General features: G+C 43.2%; 1 protein-coding gene across 1 annotated transcript in view; it reads right to left on the bottom strand.

Annotated features, from left to right (window-relative positions):
* PRKCB (protein kinase C beta) overlaps positions 1 to 20,888 on the bottom strand; it is a 440,365-nt gene that overhangs the window by 23,899 nt on the left and 395,578 nt on the right. Inside the window, 1 exon segment of the mRNA XM_053694189.1 lies at positions 4,916 to 5,056. Coding sequence (XP_053550164.1) covers positions 4,916 to 5,056 — 141 coding nt within the window.

Below are 20,888 nucleotides of genomic sequence, written 5' to 3'. Positions count from 1 at the left end.
TCCTGCGCTACACACACACAGTCTGATCCTGCACTACACATACACACAATGTCTGATCCTGCACTACACATACACACGTCTGATCCTGCACTACACATACACACACACAGTCTGATCCTGCACTACACATACACACACTGTCTGATCCTGCGCTACACACAGTCTGATCCTGCACTACACATACACACACTGTCTGCTCCTGCGCTACACACGCAGTCTGATCATGTGCTACACATACACACACTGTCTGATCCTGCGCTGCACACAGTCTGATCCTGTGCTACACATACACACACTGTCTGATCCTGCGCTACACACACACACAGTCTGATCCTGCGCTACACACACACACAGTCTGATCCTGCGCTACACACACACAGTCTGATCCTGCGCTACACACACACAGTCTGATCCTGCGCTACACACACACAGTCTGATCCTGCACTACACATACACACAATGTCTGATCCTGCACTACACATACACACAATGTCTGATCCTGCACTACACATACACACAATGTCTGATCCTGCGCTACACACACACAGTCTGATCATGTGCTACACATACACACACTGTCTGAACCTGCGCTGCACACACAGTCTGATCCTGCGCTACACATACTGTCTGATTCTGCACTACACAGACACAGTCTGATCTTGCACTACACAGACAGTCTGATTCTGCTCTATACACACACAGTCTGATCCTGCGCTACACACACACACAGTCGGATCCTGCGCTACACACACACACAGTCTGATCCTGTGCTACACACACACACACACACACTGTCTGATCCTGTGCTACACACACACACACAGTCTGATCCTGTGCTACACACACACAGTCTGACCCAGTGCTACACACACACACACAGTCTGACCCTGTGCTACACACACACACACAGTCTGATCCTGTGCTACACACACACACAGTCTGATCCTGTGCTACACACACACACAGTCTGATCCTGTGCTACACACACACACAGTCTGATCCTGTGCTACAGACACACAGTCTGATCCTGTGCTACACACACACACAGTCTGATCCTGCGCTACACACACACTGTCTGATCCTGCGCTACACACACACTGTCTGATCCTGCGCTACACACACACAGTCTGATCCTGCGCTACACACACACACAGTCTGATCCTGCGCTACACACACACACAGTCTGATCCTGCGCTACACACACACACAGTCTGATCCTGCGCTACACACACAGTCTGATCCTGCGCTACACACACACACAGTCTGATCCTGCGCTACACACACACACAGTCTGATCCTGCGCTACACACACACACAGTCTGATCCTGCGCTACACACACACACAGTCTGATCCTGCGCTACACACACACAGTCTGATCCTGCGCTACACACACACAGTCTGATCCTGCGCTACACACACACAGTCTGATCCTGCGCTACACACACACAGTCTGATCCTGCGCTACACACACACAGTCTGATCCTGCGCTACACACACACACACAGTCTGATCCTGCGCTACACACACACAGTCTGATCCTGCGCTACACACACACAGTCTGATCCTGCGCTACACACACACAGTCTGATCCTGCGCTACACACACACAGTCTGATCCTGCACCACACATACACACTGCCTGATCCTGCACCACACATACACACTGCCTGATCCTGCACCACACATACACACTGCCTGATCCTGCACCACACATACACACTGCCTGATCCTGCACCACACATACACACTGCCTGATCCTGCACCACACATACACACTGCCTGATCCTGCATCACACACACTGTCTGATCCTGCACTACACAAACACACTGCCTGATCCTGCACCACACATACACACTGCCTGATCCTGCACTACATATACACACTGCCTGATCCTGCACTACATATACACACTGCCTGATCCTGCACTACATATACACACTGCCTGATCCTGTACGACACATACACACTGCCTGATCCTGCACCACACATACACACTGCCTGATCCTGCACCACACATACACACTGCCTGATCCTGCACCACACATACACACTGCCTGATCCTGCACCACACACACTGTCTGATCCTGCACTACACAAAGACACTGCCTGATCCTGCACCACACACACACACACTGCCTGATCCTGCACCACACACACACACACTGCCTGATCCTGCACCACACACACACTGCCTGATCCTGCACCACACACACACACTGCCTGATCCTGCACCACACATACACACTGCCTGATCCTGCACCACACATACACACTGCCTGATCCTGCACTACACACACTGTCTGATCCTGCATCACACACACACACACTGCCTGATCCTGCACTACACACACACACTGCCTGATCCTGCACCACACATACAGACACAATGCCTTTCCTAGGATCCCTTTGGCATCCAAGGGGTTAATAGGAATTAAGTCTCTCCCCAGTTGCCCCTGACACTACTGCACAGGAAACATGGCTATGGCCATTTCACCATCAGAGCAAACTCCCAACTTGAACTGCAGCACGGTTATCACTACTTTTCCATATTAAAAAAGCAACAGCGCCAGGCTATGAAATCACTCTACAAAGCGACAGTAGGAAAAAAGTTAATCTAATAAGAAAGTTGTACAAAAAAAAATACGTATGAAACTAACAAAATGAACAAGCTATTATACATTTCACGTCAAACAGTAACTTTCCTGCAATGTCAGTGGGCTGCTGGCCGAGTACAGCAGTATGGCTGGCACTGTACTATCTGATATTTATGTACCACGCTGCATTATATACCTTTCACAAGGAGGCACAAAAACAGATGGTGCATTTTTAATAAATGTTACTGCAAAACTACACAGTAAATTATTCAGACTGCTGCTGTCTTGTAAACTGTCAGAACCTCTCAGCTTCTCATGCTCAAAGAAAAATAGGTCACACAGAGGCAAAGAAAAGCCAGGGGTGGGGTGAGAAGCCTCGTGTGTCCCAGTGTCATCCTCTCCTCCTCCCACGCCATGTCCACAACACTGAGATCTCCTGCTAGAATCTGAACATGGGGCCCTGCATGCAGGAGAGGTTAAAACATGAATGCTCCTAGCAGATGATTCAAAGGTGCCTGTACTTATGGAATTGGTGAGTACTGGTGCTACACCTGCCTTTAAGGTGCGCATGTAAAAAAAAAAATCTAACTGCACAGGGTGCAATAGTTAGTCCAAAAATGTGCACAGAGAGCAGACACTTGACAAAAATCATGTGTAAGGCGCAAGAGCTTGTCAATAAGTTTCATAGGGGTGCAGTTGATAGACAGAAAGGTGCACAAGGGTTCAGGCACCTGCCGGAAAGGTGTGCAAGGGTGCAGCTGCTTGCCAAAAAGGTGCACATGGTGTAGGACCTTGCCGAAAAGGAGTGCAGTAGTGCAGGAGCTTTACAAAAAGGTGTGCAGGGGTGCAGCTGCTTGCCAAAAAGGTGCACATGGTGTAGGACCTTGCCGAAAAGGAGTGCAGTAGTGCAGGAGCTTTACAAAAAGGTGTGCAGGGGTGAAGATGCTTGCTGGAATGGAATGCAGGGGTACAGCAAGGTGCACATACGAATATAAGTTGCAAAGTCTGTTTATCTGTATATATTATTTTTTTTATTATTATTATCATTTATTTGTAGAGCGCCAACAAATTCCGCAGCACTAGAATATATAGGAGCCCACACATTAGACAAGGAGACTTGGAAACTCTCCTAACAAATGTTGATCCGGTGGACATTTGGTTGTATACCAGGCAAGAGCGTACCTGTATACCAGTTTCTAATAATATTGAATATTTGATACAATACTGCCTAGTATACTAATGCAGAGCCTTTGACCTCCAGGACTGAATACCAGGACACAGGACCTTTTATTCTCTGTGCAAACAGAAGATGACAAGGGGCACCCCATAATGACGCTCTCTGTAGAAACGCAGCACTATAACGTGTATCACCAAATGCCACAGGTTAAAGAAGTTCTTATACGTTATAAAGTAAAGGGAAAGAAATGTCTGATAATAGTAAGAGTTGTGACAATCAGTCTCTACCTACAGTTAGTTTATTCCCAAGACTGGGATCTATATACCCTTATTAAAAATAAGTTAAGTATGGCTGCAGGGCATTAGAATAACATGAGCGATTAACCACTTTATCTCATGTAACAGCCAGCTCTGCTGTATCCCTGTATGTTCATGGCAAACCTATAAGCAAGGTGGGTTTGTCACTGACTTGATTCATGGTTTTAAGATATTTGTTCAAAACTTTTTACACTAAATGGATCATCATTTGAAAAGCTTATGCTCTGTATACCATATTAATTAAACTGTCAACAGTTTTCTGCTTTCTTGTTCCAAAAGCTCTGAACTATTCATCTCCATCTTTAAAACAAACAGGTAAGTGGCCCTTTTACAGAATTTGTATGATTTTTGCTGTTTGTTGCACCACAGTTCAACTGAGTATTGAGTTGGCAACAATCTCTTTCAGGTCGGGGGGAGACATGGAACATGGAAGTGGCCGTTTATACAGTATTTTCAGCAATGTAGTGTGGCTGTGTCTTTCAGTATATTATACTTTACAGACTCCCGCTGTGAATGGGGGCAGGGCTGATTTTTTCTCATTTTGTACAAAGGGAAAAAGAATCCGAAATGTAAAATGTTTCCAGTAACACAAAGTACGTACGATAGATGCGAGGTACACAGTGAATCTACAGATCGCACAGACAAACAGAGAGCGGACACACAGACAGACTCTTGTAACAGATATATAGAACACACAAGCATAATCACACCACTGCAGTGCAACAGGAACACACCCACAGTGTACGCAAACATACAAGCTTAGCAGCCCAGCACTGGGGGTAGGTAGGTGAGTCGGCACTAGACCACACTGCCCAGAAGGACTCACCGCCTTCGGTTTGTACGGAGGCTGAATCTCTTTCCTTTCCAGCTTCTCCCAGTCTATGTATCTAAAGAAGGCGTGATCTTTAATGTCTCTCTCACCCTCGGGGCCACAGCCCAGTCTCTTGCCTGGGTGCTTTGTCATGAGCTGCAAAACAAAGAGGTCACATGTCACAAGGTGCAACGAGGTCACATGTCATTAGGTGCTAAAAAAAAGAGGTCACATGTCACAAGGTGCAACGAGGTCACATGTCATTAGGTGCTAAAAAAAAAGAGGTCACATGTCACAAGGTAAAAAACCTAATGTGTGCTAAGACACATAAGGAAACAAATATTGCGGCGTTGAGGACAACTTAATATACTCTAGTATCTGGCTAATATTGAATTCACTAAAACTAACACATGCTCAATGCAGGAAAAAGATGGGGAGCTATAAGAGTTAAATAAACACCGGTAGAGTATCTATAATAATGGCAGTGCCAATAAACCAATGGACCCTATAATAAATCTAAAATTAGAGCGTAGTATCAGGCGGGCAGTTATCACTTGTTTAATATGGGTACACCAGGCACAAAAATAAAAACATTAAAGAAAATCAGAAAATTCAGATGCAGTTACAATCAATAAAATTGACATATGCATATGTCACAAACATAAATAAAAAAAAATCTGTCCCCTTTCGCTGTTCCTTGTATCCTCCGTCCCTGTATCTTCCGTCTTTACACTGGTTTTGCTGCTTGTGTGGTAGATTGTATTAGATCGCGGTCATACTACGGATCCCTCTCAGGGTCAAAAATAGCAGAGTAACGCGTTTCGGCTGCAAGTCTTTCTCAAACTCTTTTTTTGGACTTTGATGGGATTTTTAATTGTTTTATTGCTCATAACCTTGTTGATGTGAATTTTCTGATTGTCTTTAATGTTTTTATTTTTTATGCCTGATGTACCCATAAACAAGTGATAACTGCCCGTCTGATACTACGCTCTCATTTTAGATTTATTATAGGGTCCATTGGTACTACCATTATTATAGATACTCTACCGGTGTTTATTTAACCCTTATAGCTGCTTATCTTTTTCCCGCAGTGAGCATGTATTAGTTTAGTGAATTCAATATCAGCCAGAAACTAGAGTATATTAAGTTGTCCTCAACGCCGCAATATTCGTCTCCTTTTTTTTTTTTACTTTGTTCATTGCTATAGGGTAATCTAGAGGAGAAATACCCCTTATTGTGGCTTTATACAGGTATCCCATCTAGCGCTTTACCCAATTTTTTCTATTCTGTCACATGGTGCAAAACAAAGAGGTCACATGTCACGAGGTGCAACGAGGTCACACGTCATTAGGTGCAACAAGGTCACGTTATTAGGTGCAAAACAAAGATGTCACATGTCACAGGGTGCAACGAGGTCACATGTCATTAGGTGCTAATAGGTGCAAAGAGGTCACATGTCACGAGGTGCAAATAGGTCATGTCAAAGGTGCAAAACAAAGAGGTCACATGTCACAAGGTGCAAAACAAAGAGGTCAAGTCATGAAGTGTAAACAGGTCACATTTCACAAGGTACAAACAAAACAAAGAGGTCACATGTCACAAGGTGCAGAGAGGTCAAATGTCAAGAGGTGCAAAACAGAGATCCTATGTCACAAGGTGCAAATAGGTCACATGTCATGAGGTGCAAAACAAAGGTCACACATCTAGAGGTGCAAAACAAAGAGGTCACATGTCATGAGGTGCAAAACAAAGGTCACACATCTAGAGGTGCAAAACAAAGAGGTCACATGTCATGAGGTGCAAAGGGGTTACGTCACAAGGTTCAAAAGAAGGTCACATGACATGAGATGCAAAACAAGGTCACATGTCATGAGGTGCAAAACAACAAGGTCACATCACTAGGTACAAAACAAAAAGGTCACATGTCACAAGGTGCAAAACAAAGAGGTCACATGTCACAAGGTACAAAACAAAAAGGTCACATGTCACAAGGTGCAAAACAAAGATGTCACATGTCACAGGGTGCAACGAGGTCACATGTCATTAGGTGCTAATAGGTGCAAAGAGGTCACATGTCACAAGGTGCAAAACAAAGAGGTCAAGTCATGAAGTGTAAACAGGTCACATTTCACAAGGTACAAACAAAACAAAGAGGTCACATGTCACAAGGTGCAGAGAGGTCAAATGTCAAGAGGTGCAAAACAGAGATCCTATGTCACAAGGTGCAAATAGGTCACATGTCATGAGGTGCAAAACAAAGGTCACACATCTAGAGGTGCAAAACAAAGAGGTCACATGTCATGAGGTGCAAAACAAAGGTCACACATCTAGAGGTGCAAAACAAAGAGGTCACATGTCATGAGGTGCAAAGGGGTTACGTCACAAGGTTCAAAAGAAGGTCACATGACATGAGATGCAAAACAAGGTCACATGTCATGAGGTGCAAAACAACAAGGTCACATCACTAGGTACAAAACAAAAAGGTCACATGTCACAAGGTGCAAAACAAAGAGGTCACATGTCACAAGGTACAAAACAAAAAGGTCACATGTCACAAGGTGCAAAACAAAGAGGTCACGTCATGAGGTGCAAATCTAAAAAGGTCATATGCCATGAAGTACGAAACAAAGAAGTCACATGCCATGAAGTACGAAACAAAGAGGTCACATGTCACAAAGTGCAACACAAAATAAGTCACATGTCACAAAGTGCAACACAAAATAAGTTACATGTCACAAAGTGCAAAACAAAATAAGTCACTTGTCACAAAGTGCAAAACAAAATAAGTCACATGTCACAAAGTGCAACACAAAATAAGTCACATGTCACAAAGTGCAAAACAAAATAAGTCACTTGTCACAAAGTGCAAAACAAAATAAGTCACATGTCACAAAGTGCAACACAAAATAAGTCACATGTCACAAAGTGCAAAACAAAATAAGTCACATGTCACAAAGTGCAAAACAAAATAAGTCACATGTCACAAAGTGCAACACAAAATAAGTCACAAGGTACCAAATAAAGAGGTCACATGGATGAACATTGCATTCACATAACTATATATGCCAATACCAGGGATGGCCTGAAGCATTGCAAGCAAAAGGCTTTGAGTAAACGATGTACCTTTAGCAGAAACATATGGCTATAAAATAATTGTGGGAAAAGTAGCAAATGTAGCAGAAAGTCTGACTTACTGACTTCCACGTCTCTTTAAAAAAGAAAAATAATTACAGCTGATAAAAGAAAAAAACAAAACAACAAGCGCCTTTCTGTAAGTAACTCTCCCATCATTTACTGCTGCTTGTACAGATAAGTGTTAAATTCCCATGGGAAGAACTGGAGACACTGAGGTGTGTGGGATGTATTTGTAAGAAAGAAAGAGAAGCAGATTAAGAAAGAATTAATCGTACCGCAGAGGCCAACTAAATGTTTTGCACAGTTGTGAGAAGTTCTTTAAAGCATCCTCTGGCAGTATAGGAGTATAAATACCCAGGAGTTATGGATTGTTGGGCAATTATATTGAAAGGACATTAAACAACAGAACGGTTATAACTCAACATGCCATGGTTTTTCCGCCTGCAGCTCTCTTCCGAGTGGTTCTTATATATTAACCCTTTGCAGGTGCCGTATGGTAAAGCCCAGCATTTTCATACTGGGCACCACCATCTTAAAGCTCACATGATGAAAATTCGTGGATCATTGACATTTTCTGCTTTTTGACCCCTGTATTGTGCACTTCAGTTTAGCACTCTCAATACAGAGAGGGAGGTTTACATTTTTGCAGTTTTTATTAGGGATCTGCATTCAGATCCTTCGTTAGGATCCGACTGCGGAAGAAGGCGGACGTTCATGGATTTTGACGCTTTTCGAGCCTAACAAAGGATCCAAATACACATCCCTAGTTTTATATACAGTTTTTAGTTGAGTTTAAAAATGACATATCATATATAACATTTGTTCAATGTTTGTACTGATATAACAGTTTACAATAAGACCTTATATAATAAACAGTACAGAGAAAACCTGGTAGAGAGCCATTTACACTATAAAACACTTGCACAGACACTTACACAATCTCCCAATGTAATCAGTTTTATAGCCCCCAGAAATGATAAGATTCCCATAAGTACCCCCCTGGCAGTTCCTGTATGGGTACTCACCCCTTTCCTGGGATTGGCAGGCACTTAAAATCATATTAGAATCTGTTTAGAAGTAGGCCCCAACTGTTGTATCTGAAATCTAGTCACAGAGGCTCCAGATTGAGAGAGAAATTCTGGGAACACGGAGGGGGTGGAGTTACTGCTGGGCATAAAGCCGGTGTCTTTGTATAACGGGAAAAAAAAAAAAACTTTTGGCTGTTTGTGGCCAAGATCAAAACTAAGAGAGAGATCGGAGGTGGGAGGATTTTAAAGCTCTTGTATGGGTGGGTTCTTGACCTCCTCCTAGTGGCAGGAAATATATCCCATATTTTATGGAGAACTGTGGACCATCATCATTTTCCGAAAGAAATATAACACTCTTAACCTGATGTGTACAATACAGTTGTGTAAATGCCGGCAATGTCACTAAGCTCCAAGATGGAGACACCCAGTATCAAGATGTAGAGCTTGACCAATCAATACCAGTAAGGTGCTTAACATAAGAGAACAGATTTGAAGACAGCTGGAGTAACGGAGGGGTGGGGGCAATCCCACAATGAGTAATTACGAGACTACTGTAGTTGTGCTCAGCAATTTAATGTCCCTTTTAGAAAACTTCAAGCTGTAAAAGAAACCTTTGGTATTTGGCAAGTTATGTCTCTTACATCTACCATTTCCCTGAGTTCTCTAAAATAAGTGACCTACCAAAAAACATAAATTATGCTTACCTGATAATTTCATTTCCATTGTGGGGAGGAGAGTCCACTGCTTCATTCATCACTTGTAGGAATTAGGAACCTGGCCACCAGGTGGAGGCAAAGATACCCCAGCTAAAGGCTTAAATACCTACCCCACTCCCCTCATCCCCTAGTCATTCTGCCAAGGAAACAAGGAACAGAAGGAGAAATATCAGGGTATAAATGGTGCCAGAAGATCAAAAATAAATTTAGGTCCGCCCACCGGAGAACGGGCGTGTGAAGTGGACTCTCCTCTCAACGATGGAAATGAAATTATCAGGTAAACATAATTTATTTTTGTTTTCCATTTAAAGGGGAGGAGAGTCCACTGCTTCATTCATCACTTGTGGGAACAAATACCCAAGCTCTCTAGAGGACACTGAATGAAGAAAACGGGAGGGCAAAAGAGGCAGACCTTATACTGAGGGCACCACAGTCTGCAGAACCTCTCTCCCAAAAGCTGCTTCCGCAGAAGCAGAAATGTCAAATTTGTAAAAAATGTGCAAAAGTATGCAAGGATGATCAGGTTGTGGCCCTACAAATCTGCTTCATAGAAGCCTCATTCTTAAAGGCCCAAAAAGAGGCCACAGCTCTAGTTGATTGAGGCGTAATCCTCTGAGGAGGCTTGCGTCCCGCTGTCTTATAAGCCAGACGGATCATACTCCTCAACCAAAAAGATAGAGAAGATGCAGAGGCCCTTTGCCCCCTGCGACTTCCAGAATACACAATGAATAAGGACGACATCTGTCTGAACTCATTCGTGGCTTGAAGATAAAATTTCAAGGCCCGAACCACATCCAAATTATGAAGTAACCTCTCCTTCGAAGAGGACGGTTAGGACACAAGGAAGGAACCACTATTTCCTGGTTAATGTTACGACTCGACATTACCTTGGGAAGAAATCCCAAACCGGTTCGCAGAACAGCTTTGTCAGCATGAAAAACCAAGTAAGGAGGCTTAAATTGTAAGGCCGCCAGCTCAGAGACTCTGTGTGCCAATGCAATAGCCAATAACAACAGGACCTTTCATGAGAGAATTTTAATGTCCAGGGCATGCATAGGCTCAAACAGAGCCCTCTGCAAGACCTTAAGCACCAAGTTCAAACTCCAGGGAGGAGCCGGATTCCTGAAAATTAGTCTAATCCTCGCCAGAGCCTGAACAAAGGACTGAATGTGGAGAGACCATTCCCCTGGATGAAACGTTTGTCTGCTCAGAAAATCCACTTTCCATTTGTTCACACACGGAATGTGGATCACTGAGAGCGAACAATTTTGAGTCTCTGCCCATTCCAGAATCCGAGATACTTCCCTCATTACTAGGGAGCTTCTCATCCCCCCTGGTGGTTTATGTAAGACCACTCAGGTGATGTTATCCGATTGGAATCTGATGAATTGGGACAACCCCAGAAGGAGCCAAGCCTTCAGAGTGTTGAATGCCGCTCAAAGTTCCAGAATATTTATAGGTAGACTCGATACCTCTCGAGTTCATCTGCCTTGTGCTTTTCTTGCACCCCAAACGGCTCCCCATCCTGATAGACTCGCATCTGTGGTTACAATCTCCCAGGATGGTCTCAGGAAGGAAGACCCCTTGGACAACTGGCCCGATCGGGTCCACCAAGACAGGGGCTTCCTCACCGGCCTGTGCAGAAATATCTGTTGGGACAAATCTGAATGATCGCCGTTCCATTGTCTAAACATGCACAGCTGCAGAGGTCTGAGATGAAACCTGGCGAATGGAATGACATCTATGCTGGATACCATGAGCCCAAATACCTCCATACACTTGGCCACAGATGTCCTGGAGGATGTCTGCAGTGCTAGACAGTTGGACGCAAGCTTGCAACGTCTCTAGTCTGTCAGAAATATCTTCATTGCAGAAGAATCTAGTATCGTACCCAGGAACTCCACCCTGTTGCTGGGGACCAATGAACTCTATCCTTCGTTTATCTTCCACCAGTGGGATCGAAGTAGGAGGAGGAGAGCTCTTGAATGATCCTCTGCCAGACTGTAGGACGGGGCCTGGACCAGGATATCATCCAGATATGGAGCAACTGCAATCCCTCTGGCTCTTGCTACTGCAAGAAGAGCTCCCAGAACCTTTGTAAAGACTCTTGGGGCCATCACTAGACCAAACGAAAAGGTCACAAACTGGAAGTGCTGGTCCAGGAAGGCGAACCTTAGAAATTTGAAGTGATCCTTGTGGATTGGCACATGAAGGCACATAAATACACCCCTCACCACACCCACAATTCAGTTTAATGAATAGCCAAGTAGTGTGGTGATAGAAAGAGGAGTAAAAGCATCAAAAAAGGAACTGAAAATATTTTTGTGCTTTATACAAAAAAACATAACCACCATAAAAAGGGTGGGTCTCGTGGACTCTTGCCAATATGAAAGAAATTAATTTATCAGGTAAGTTATTTAATAAATTATGTTCTCTTTCATGTAATTGGCAAGAGTCCATGAGCTAGTGACGTATGGGATATTAATACCCAAGATGTGGAACTCCACAGAAGAGTCACTAGAGAGGGAGGGATAAAAATAAAAACAGCCATTTTCCACTGAAAAAATTAAATCCACATCCAAAAAAATAAGTTTTTCTCATAAGCAGAGAAATCAAACTGAAGAACTTTTCTACCAAAAACTGCTTCCGAAGAGGCAAATACATCAAACGGTAGAATTTAGTAAATGTATGCAAAGAAGACCAAGTTGCTGCTTTGCAAATCTGATCAACTGAAGCTTCATTCTTAAAAGCCCACAAAGTGGAAACTGATCTAGTAGAATGAGCTGTGATTCTCTGAGGTGGGGCCTGGCCCAACTCCAAATAAGCCTGATGAATCAAATGCTTTAACCAGGATGCCAAAGAAATGGTAGAAGCTTTCTGACCTTTCCTAGGACCAGAAAAGACAACAAATAGACTAGAAATATTCCTGAAAACTTTAGTAGCTTCAACATAATATTTCAAAGCTCTTACATCATCCAGAGAATGTAAGGATCTCTCCAAAGAATTCTTAGGATTAGGACACAAAGAGGGAACAACAATTTCCCTATGAATGTTGTTAGAATTCACAACTTTAGGTAAAAACTTAAATGAAGTCCGAAAAAACATAATTTATGCTTACCTGATAAATTCCTTTCTTCTGTAGTGTGATCAGTCCACGGGTCATCATTACTTCTGGGATATTAACTGCTCCCCTACAGGAAGTGCAAGAGGATTCACCCAGCAGAGCTGCATATAGCTCCTCCCCTCTACGTCACTCCCAGTCATTCGACCAAGGACCAACGAGAAAGGAAAAGCCAAGGGTGAAGTGGTGACTGGAGTATAAATTAAAAAATATTTACCTGCCTTAAAAACAGGGCGGGCCGTGGACTGATCACACTACAGAAGAAAGGAATTTATCAGGTAAGCATAAATTATGTTTTCTTCTGTTAAGTGTGATCAGTCCACGGGTCATCATTACTTCTGGGATACCAATACCAAAGCAAAAGTACACGGATGACGGGAGGGATAGGCAGACTCTTTATACAGAAGGAACCACTGCCTGAAGAACCTTTCTCCCAAAAATAGCCTCCGATGAAGCAAAGGTGTCAAATTTGTAAAATTTGGAAAAAGTATGAAGCGAAGACCAAGTTGCAGCCTTGCAAATCTGTTCAACAGAGGCCTCATTCTTGAAGGCCCAAGTGGAAGCCACAGCTCTAGTAGAATGAGCTGTAATTCTTTCAGGGGGCTGCTGTCCAGCAGTCTCATAAGCTAAACAAATTATGCTACGAAGCCAAAAAGAAAGAGAGGTAGCGGAAGCTTTTTGACCTCTCCTCTGCCCAGAGTAAATGACAAACAGAGAAGACGTTTGTCGGAATTCCTTAGTTGCCTGCAAGTAAAATTTTAGAGCCCGGACTACATCCAGGTTGTGCAGTAGACGTTCCTTCTTTGAAGAAGGATTTGGGCATAAAGAAGGAACAACAATCTCTTGATTGATATTCCTGTTAGTAACTACCTTAGGTAAGAACCCAGGTTTAGTACGCAGGACTACCTTATCCGAATGAAAAATCAAATAAGGAGAATCACAATGTAAGGCTGATAATTCAGAGACTCTTCGAGCCGAGGAAATAGCCATTAAAAATAGAACTTTCCAAGATAACAACTTTATATCAATGGAATGAAGGGGTTCAAACGGAACGCCCTGTAAAACATTAAGAACAAGGTTTAAACTCCATGGTGGAGCAACAGTTTTAAACACAGGCTTAATCCTGGCCAAAGCCTGACAAAAAGCCTGGACGTCAGGAACTTCTGACAGACGTTTGTGTAACAGAATGGACAGAGCTGAGATCTGTCCCTTTAATGAACTAGCAGATAAACCCTTTTCTAAACCTTCTTGTAGAAAAGACAATATCCTAGGAATCCTAACCTTACTCCAAGAGTAACCTTTGGATTCACACCAATGTAGGTATTTACGCCATATCTTATGGTAAATCTTTCTGGTAACAGGTTTCCTAGTCTGTATTAAGGTACTAATAACTGACTCAGAAAACCCACGTCTTGATAAAATTAAGCGTTCAATTTCCAAGCAGTCAGCTTCAGAGAAGTTAGATTTTGATGTTTGAAGGGACCCTGTATCAGAAGGTCCTGTTTCAGAGGTAGAGACCAAGGCGGACAGGATGACATGTCCACCAGGTCTGCATACCAAGTCCTGCGTGGCCACGCAGGTGCTATTAGAATCACTGATGCTCTCTCTTGTTTGATTCTGGCTATCAATCGAGGAAGCAACGGGAAGGGTGGAAACACGTAAGCCATCCTGAAGTCCCAAGGTGCTGTCAGAGCATCTATCAGGACTGCTCCTGGATCCCTGGATCTGGACCCGTAACGAGGAAGCTTGGCGTTCTGTCGAGACGCCATGAGATCTATCTCTGGTTTGCCCCAACGTCGAAGTATTTGGGCAAAGACCTCCGGATGAAGTTCCCACTCCCCCGGATGAAAAGTCTGACGACTTAAGAAATCCGCCTCCCAGTTCTCCACTCCCGGGATGTGGATTGCTGACAGGTGGCAAGAGTGAGACTCTGCCCAGCGAATTATCTTTGATACTTCCATCATAGCTAGGGAGCTTCTTGTCCCTCCCTGATGGTTGATGTAAGCTACAGTCGTGATGTTGTCCGACTGAAACCTGATGAACCCCCGAGTTGTCAACTGGGGCCAAGCCAGGAGGGCATTGAGAACTGCTCTCAATTCCAGAATGTTTATTGGCAGGAGACTCTCCTCCTGACTCCATAGTCCCTGAGCCTTCAGGGAATTCCAGACGGCACCCCAACCTAGAAGGCTGGCGTCTGTTGTTACAATTGTCCAGTCTGGTCTGCTGAATGGCATCCCCCTGGACAGGTGTGGCCGAGAAAGCCACCATAGAAGAGAATTTCTGGTCTCTTGATCCAGATTCAGAGAAGGGGATAAGTCTGAGTAATCCCCATTCCACTGACCTAGCATGCACAGTTGCAGTGGTCTGAGGTGTAAGCGTGCAAAGGGTACTATGTCCATTGCCGCTACCATTAAGCCGATTACCTCCATACATTGAGCCACTGACGGGTGTTGAATGGAATGAAGAGTGCGGCAAGCACTTTGAAGTCTTGATAGCCTGTCCTCTGTCAGGTAAATCTTCATTTCTACAGAATCTATAAGAGTCCCCAGGAAGGGAACTCTTGTGAGTGGAACGAGTGAACTTTTCTTTTCGTTCACCTTCCATCCATGTGACCTTAGAAATGCCAGCACTAACTCTGTATGAGATTTGGCAGTTTGAAAGCTTGAAGCTTGTATCAGAATGTCGTCTAGGTATGGAGCTACCGAGATTCCCCGCGGTCTTAGTACCGCCAGAAGAGCACCCAGAACCTTTGTGAAGATTCTTGGCGCTGTAGCCAATCCGAATGGAAGAGCCACAAACTGGTAATGCCTGTCTAGGAAGGCAAACCTTAGGTACCGGTAATGATCTTTGTGAATCGGTATGTGCAGGTAAGCATCTTTTAAATCTACAGTGGTCATGTACTGACCCTCTTGGATCATAGGTAAAATTGTCCGAATAGTCTCCATCTTGAACGATGGAACTCTTAGGAATTTGTTTAGGATCTTTAAGTCCAGGATTGGTCTGAAAGTTCCCTCTTTTTTGGGAACCACAAACAGATTTGAGTAAAACCCCTGTCCCTGTTCCGATCGTGGAACTGGATGGATTACTCCCATTAACAAGAGCTCTTGTACGCAGCGTAGAAAAGCCTCTTTCTTTGTCTGGATTGTTGACAATCTTGACAGATGAAATCTCTCTCTTGGAGGAGAGTATTTGAAGTCCAGAAGGTATCCCTGAGATATTATCTCTAGCGCCCAGGGATCCTGAACATCTCTTGCCCAAGCCTGGGCGAAGAGAGAAAGTCTGCCCCCCACTAGATCCGATCCCGGATCGGGGGCCCTCAATTCATGCTGTTTTGGGGGCAGCAGCAGGTTTCCTAGTCTGCTTGCCCTTGTTCCAGGACTGGTTAGGTTTCCAGCCTTGTCTGTAGCGAGCAACAGCTCCTTCCTGTTTTGGTGCAGAGGAAGTTGATGCTGCTCCTGCTTTGAAATTACGAAAGGAACGAAAACTAGACTGTCTAGTCTTGGCTTTGGCTTTGTCCTGAGGCAGGGCATGGCCTTTACCTCCTGTAATGTCAGCGATAATCTCTTTCAACCCGGGCCCGAATAAGGTCTGCCCTTTGAAAGGTATATTAAGCAATTTAGACTTAGAAGTAACATCAGCAGACCAGGATTTTAGCCACAGCGCCCTGCGTGCCTGAATGGCGAATCCTGAATTCTTCGCCGTAAGTTTAGTAAGATGTACTACGGCCTCCGAAATGAATGAATTAGCTAGTTTAAGGACTCTAAGCCTGTCCGTAATGTCGTCCAGAGTAGCTGAACCAATGTTCTCTTCCAGAGACTCAATCCAGAATGCCGCTGCAGCCGTGATCGGCGCAATGCATGCAAGGGGTTGCAATATAAAACCTTGTTGAACAAACATTTTCTTAAGGTAACCCTCTAACTTTTTATCCATTGGATCTGAAAAAGCACAGCTATCCTCCACCGGGATAGTGGTACGCTTAGCTAAAGTAGAAACTGCTCCCTCCACCTTAGGGACCGTTTGCCATAAGTCCCTTGTGGTGGCGTCTATTGGAAACATTTTTCTAAATATCGGAGGGGGTGAGAACGGCACACCGGGTCTATCCCACTCCTTAGTAACAATTTCAGTAAGTCTCTTAGGTATAGGAAAAACCTCAGTACTCGTCGGGTACCGCAAAATATTTATCCAACCTACACATTTTCTCTGGTATTGCAACTGTGTTACAATCATTCAGAGCCGCTAACACCTCCCCTAGTAATACACGGAGGTTTTCCAGTTTAAATTTAAAATTTAAAATATCTGAATCCAGTCTGTTTGGATCAGAACCGTCACCCACAGAATGAAGTTCTCCGTCCTCATGTTCTGCCACCTGTGACGCAGTGTCTGACATGGCCCTAATATTATCAGCGCACTCTGTTCTCACCCCAGAGTGATCACGCTTACCTTTTAGTTCTGGTAATTTAGCCAAAACTTCAGTCATAACAGTAGCCATATCCTGTAATGTGATTTGTAATGGCCGCCCAGCTGTACTCGGCGCTACAATATCACGCACCTCCCTCTGAGCGGGAGATGTAGGTACTGACACGTGAGGCGAGTTAGTCGGCATAACTCTCCCCTCGTTGTTTGGTGAAATTTGTTCAATTTGTACAGATTGATTTTTATTTAAAGTAGCATCAATACAGTTAGTACATAAATTTCTATTGGGATCCACTTTGGCATTGCAACAAATGACACAGGTATCATCTTCTGAATCAGACATGTTTAACACACTAGCAAATAAACTTGCAACTTGGAAATACAATTCAAATAGAATAATATTAAAACGTACTGTGCCTTTAAGAAGCACAGAAGATCTATGACAGTTAAAAATTAATAAATTGAAACAGTTATAGCCTCAATCCTTGTAAACAACACAACTTTAGCAAAGGTTTAATCCCATTATCAAAGATAACAATTTCTGAAAGCAGGAAACAAATTACAGAATAAAAGTTTTTATTTCAGTCAAACTATAATTCTCACAGCTCTGCTGAGAGAAATTACCTCCCTCAAAATAAGTTTTGAAGACCCCTGAGCTCTGTAGAGATGAACCAGATCATGCAGGGAATACAATGAGTTGCTGACTGAAATATTTGATGCATAGTAAAAGCGCCCCTCCCCCACACACACAGCAGTGAGGGAGAACAGAAACTGACAGAAAAAACAGATTTAAGCAACTGCCAAGTGGAAAAATGGTGCCCAAACATTTATTCACTCAGTACCTCAGCAAATGAAAACGATTTTACATTCCAGCAAAAACGTTAAACATAATCTCTAGTTATTAAACAGCTTTATGTCTTTCTTACAGTGTAATTCTAGTGAAGTACCATTCTCCCAGAATACTGAAGTGTAAAGTATACATACATGACATTATATCGGTATGGCAGGATTTTCTCATCAATTCCATTGTCAGAAAATAAAAACTGCTACATACCTCTATGCAGATTCATCTGCCCGCTGACCCCTGATCTGAAGTTTACCTCACTCCTCAGATGGCCGAGAACAGCAATATGATCTTAACTACTCCGGCTAAAATCATAGCAAAACTCTGGTAGATTCTTCCTCAAACTCTGCCAGAGAGGTAATAACACACTCCGGTGCTATTTTAAAATAACAAACTTTTGATTGAAGATATAAAACTAAGTATAATCACCATAGTCCTCTCACACGACCTATCTAGTTGCTGGGTGCAAGAGAATGACTGGGAGTGACGTAGAGGGGAGGAGCTATATGCAGCTCTGCTGGGTGAATCCTCTTGCACTTCCTGTAGGGGAGCAGTTAATATCCCAGAAGTAATGATGACCCGTGGACTGATCACACTTAACAGAAGAAAACTGCCTTATCCTGATGGAAAATCAGAAAAGGAGACTCACAAGAAAGAGCAGATAACTCGGAAACTCTTCTAGCAACACTTTCCAAGAAAGTAGTTTAATATCCAAAGAATGCATAGGCTCAAAAGGAGGAGCCTGTAAAGCCTTCAAAACCAAATTAAGACTCCAAGGAGGAGAGATTGATTTAATGACAGGCTTGATACGGACCAAAGCCTGCACAATACAGTGAATATCAGGAAGCTTAGCAATCTTTCTGTGAAATAAAACAGAAAGAGCAGAGATTTGTCCCTTCAAAGAACTTGCAGACAAACCTTTATCCAAACCATCCTGAAGAAACTGTAAAATTCTAGGAATTCTAAAAGAATGCCAGGAGAATTTATGAGAAGAACACCATGAAATATAAGTCTTCCAAACTCGATAATAAATCTTCCTAGAAACAGATTTAAGAGCCTATAACATAGTATCATTCACTGAGTTAAAGAAACCTCTATGACTAAGCACTAAGCGTTCAATTTCCATACCTTCAAATTTAATGATTTGAGATCCTGATGGAAAAACGGTCTTTGAGACAGAAGGACTGGTCTTTATGGAAGTGGCCAAGGTTGGCAACTGGACATCCGGACAAGATCCGCATACCAAAACCTGTGAGGTCATGCTGGTGCTACCAGAAATACAAACAATTGTTCCATGATGATCTTGGAGATCACTCTTGGAAGAAGAACTAGAGGCAGAAAGATATAAGCAGGTTGGTAAAACCAAGGAACTGCTAACGCATCCACCGACTCCGCCTGAGGATCCCTGGACCTGGACAAGTACCTGGGAAGTTTCTTGTTTAGATGGGAAGCCATCAGATCTATTTCTTGAAGACCCCACATCTGAACAATCTGAAAAAACCCACATCTGGATGGAGAGACCACTCCCCTGGATGTAAAGTCTGACAGCTGAGATAATCCGCTTCCCAATTGTCTACACCTGGGATATGTACCGCAGAAATTAGACAAGAGTTGGATTCCACCCAAGAAAGTATCCAAGATACTTCTTTCATAGCTAGGGGACTGTGAGTCCCACCCTAATGATTGACATACGCCACAGTTGTGATATTGTCTGTCTGAAAACAAATGAATGGTTCTCTCTTCAACAGAGGTCAAACCCGAAGAGCCCTTAAAATAGCATAGTTCTAAAATATTGATTGGAAACCTCGCCTCTTGAGATTTCCAAACCCCTTGTGCTGTCAGAGATCCCCAGACAGCTCCCCAACCTGAAATACTTGCATCTGTTGTGATTACAGTTCAGGATGGACAAATAAAAGAGGCCCCTTGAGCTATACGATGGTGATCTAACCACCAAGTTAGAGAGAGTCGAACATTGGGATTCAAGGATATTAATTGTGATATCCTTGTAGAATCCCTGCTCCATTGATTCAGCATACAAAGCTGAAGAGGTCAACTATGAAATCGAGCAAAATGGATCGCGTCCGATGCTGCAGTTATGATACCTAAAACTTCCATGCACATAGCCACTGAAGGGAATGATTGAGACTGAAGGTTTCGACAAGCTGAAACCAATTTTATTTGTCTCTTGTCTGTTAGAGACAGAGTCATGGACACTGAATCTATCTGGAAATCTAAAAAGGTGACCCTTGTCTGAGAAATCAAGGAACTTTTTGGTAAATTGATCCTCAAAACCATGTCTTTGAAGAAACAACACTAGTTGATTTGTGTGAGATTCGGCAGAATGTAAAGACTGAACTAGTACCAAGATATAATCCAAATAAGGAAACACTGCAATACCATGTTCTCTGATTACAGAGAGTAGGGCACCGAGAACCTTCAAAAAAATTCTTTGAGCTGTTGCTAGGCCAAATGGAAGAGCGACAAATTGGTAATGCTCGTCTAGAAAAGAGAATCTCAGAAATCGATATCTGGATGAATCAGAATATGAAGATATGCATCCTGTAAGTCTATAGTGGACTATAATCACCATTTTGAAAGTTGGCATTCTTACAAAATGATTCAAAATTTTCAGATCCAGAACTGGCCTGAATGAATTTTCTTTCTTTGGGACAATGAATAGATTTGAATAAAACCCCAGACCCTGTTCCTGAAACGGAACTGGTATGATTAC

Source organism: Bombina bombina, chromosome 11 (assembly GCF_027579735.1).
Source record: "Bombina bombina isolate aBomBom1 chromosome 11, aBomBom1.pri, whole genome shotgun sequence".
In the NCBI taxonomy this organism is placed as follows: domain Eukaryota; kingdom Metazoa; phylum Chordata; class Amphibia; order Anura; family Bombinatoridae; genus Bombina; species Bombina bombina.
The sequence above is the reverse complement of the archived record's forward strand: the minus strand, read 5'-3'. Positions and strand labels throughout refer to the sequence as shown.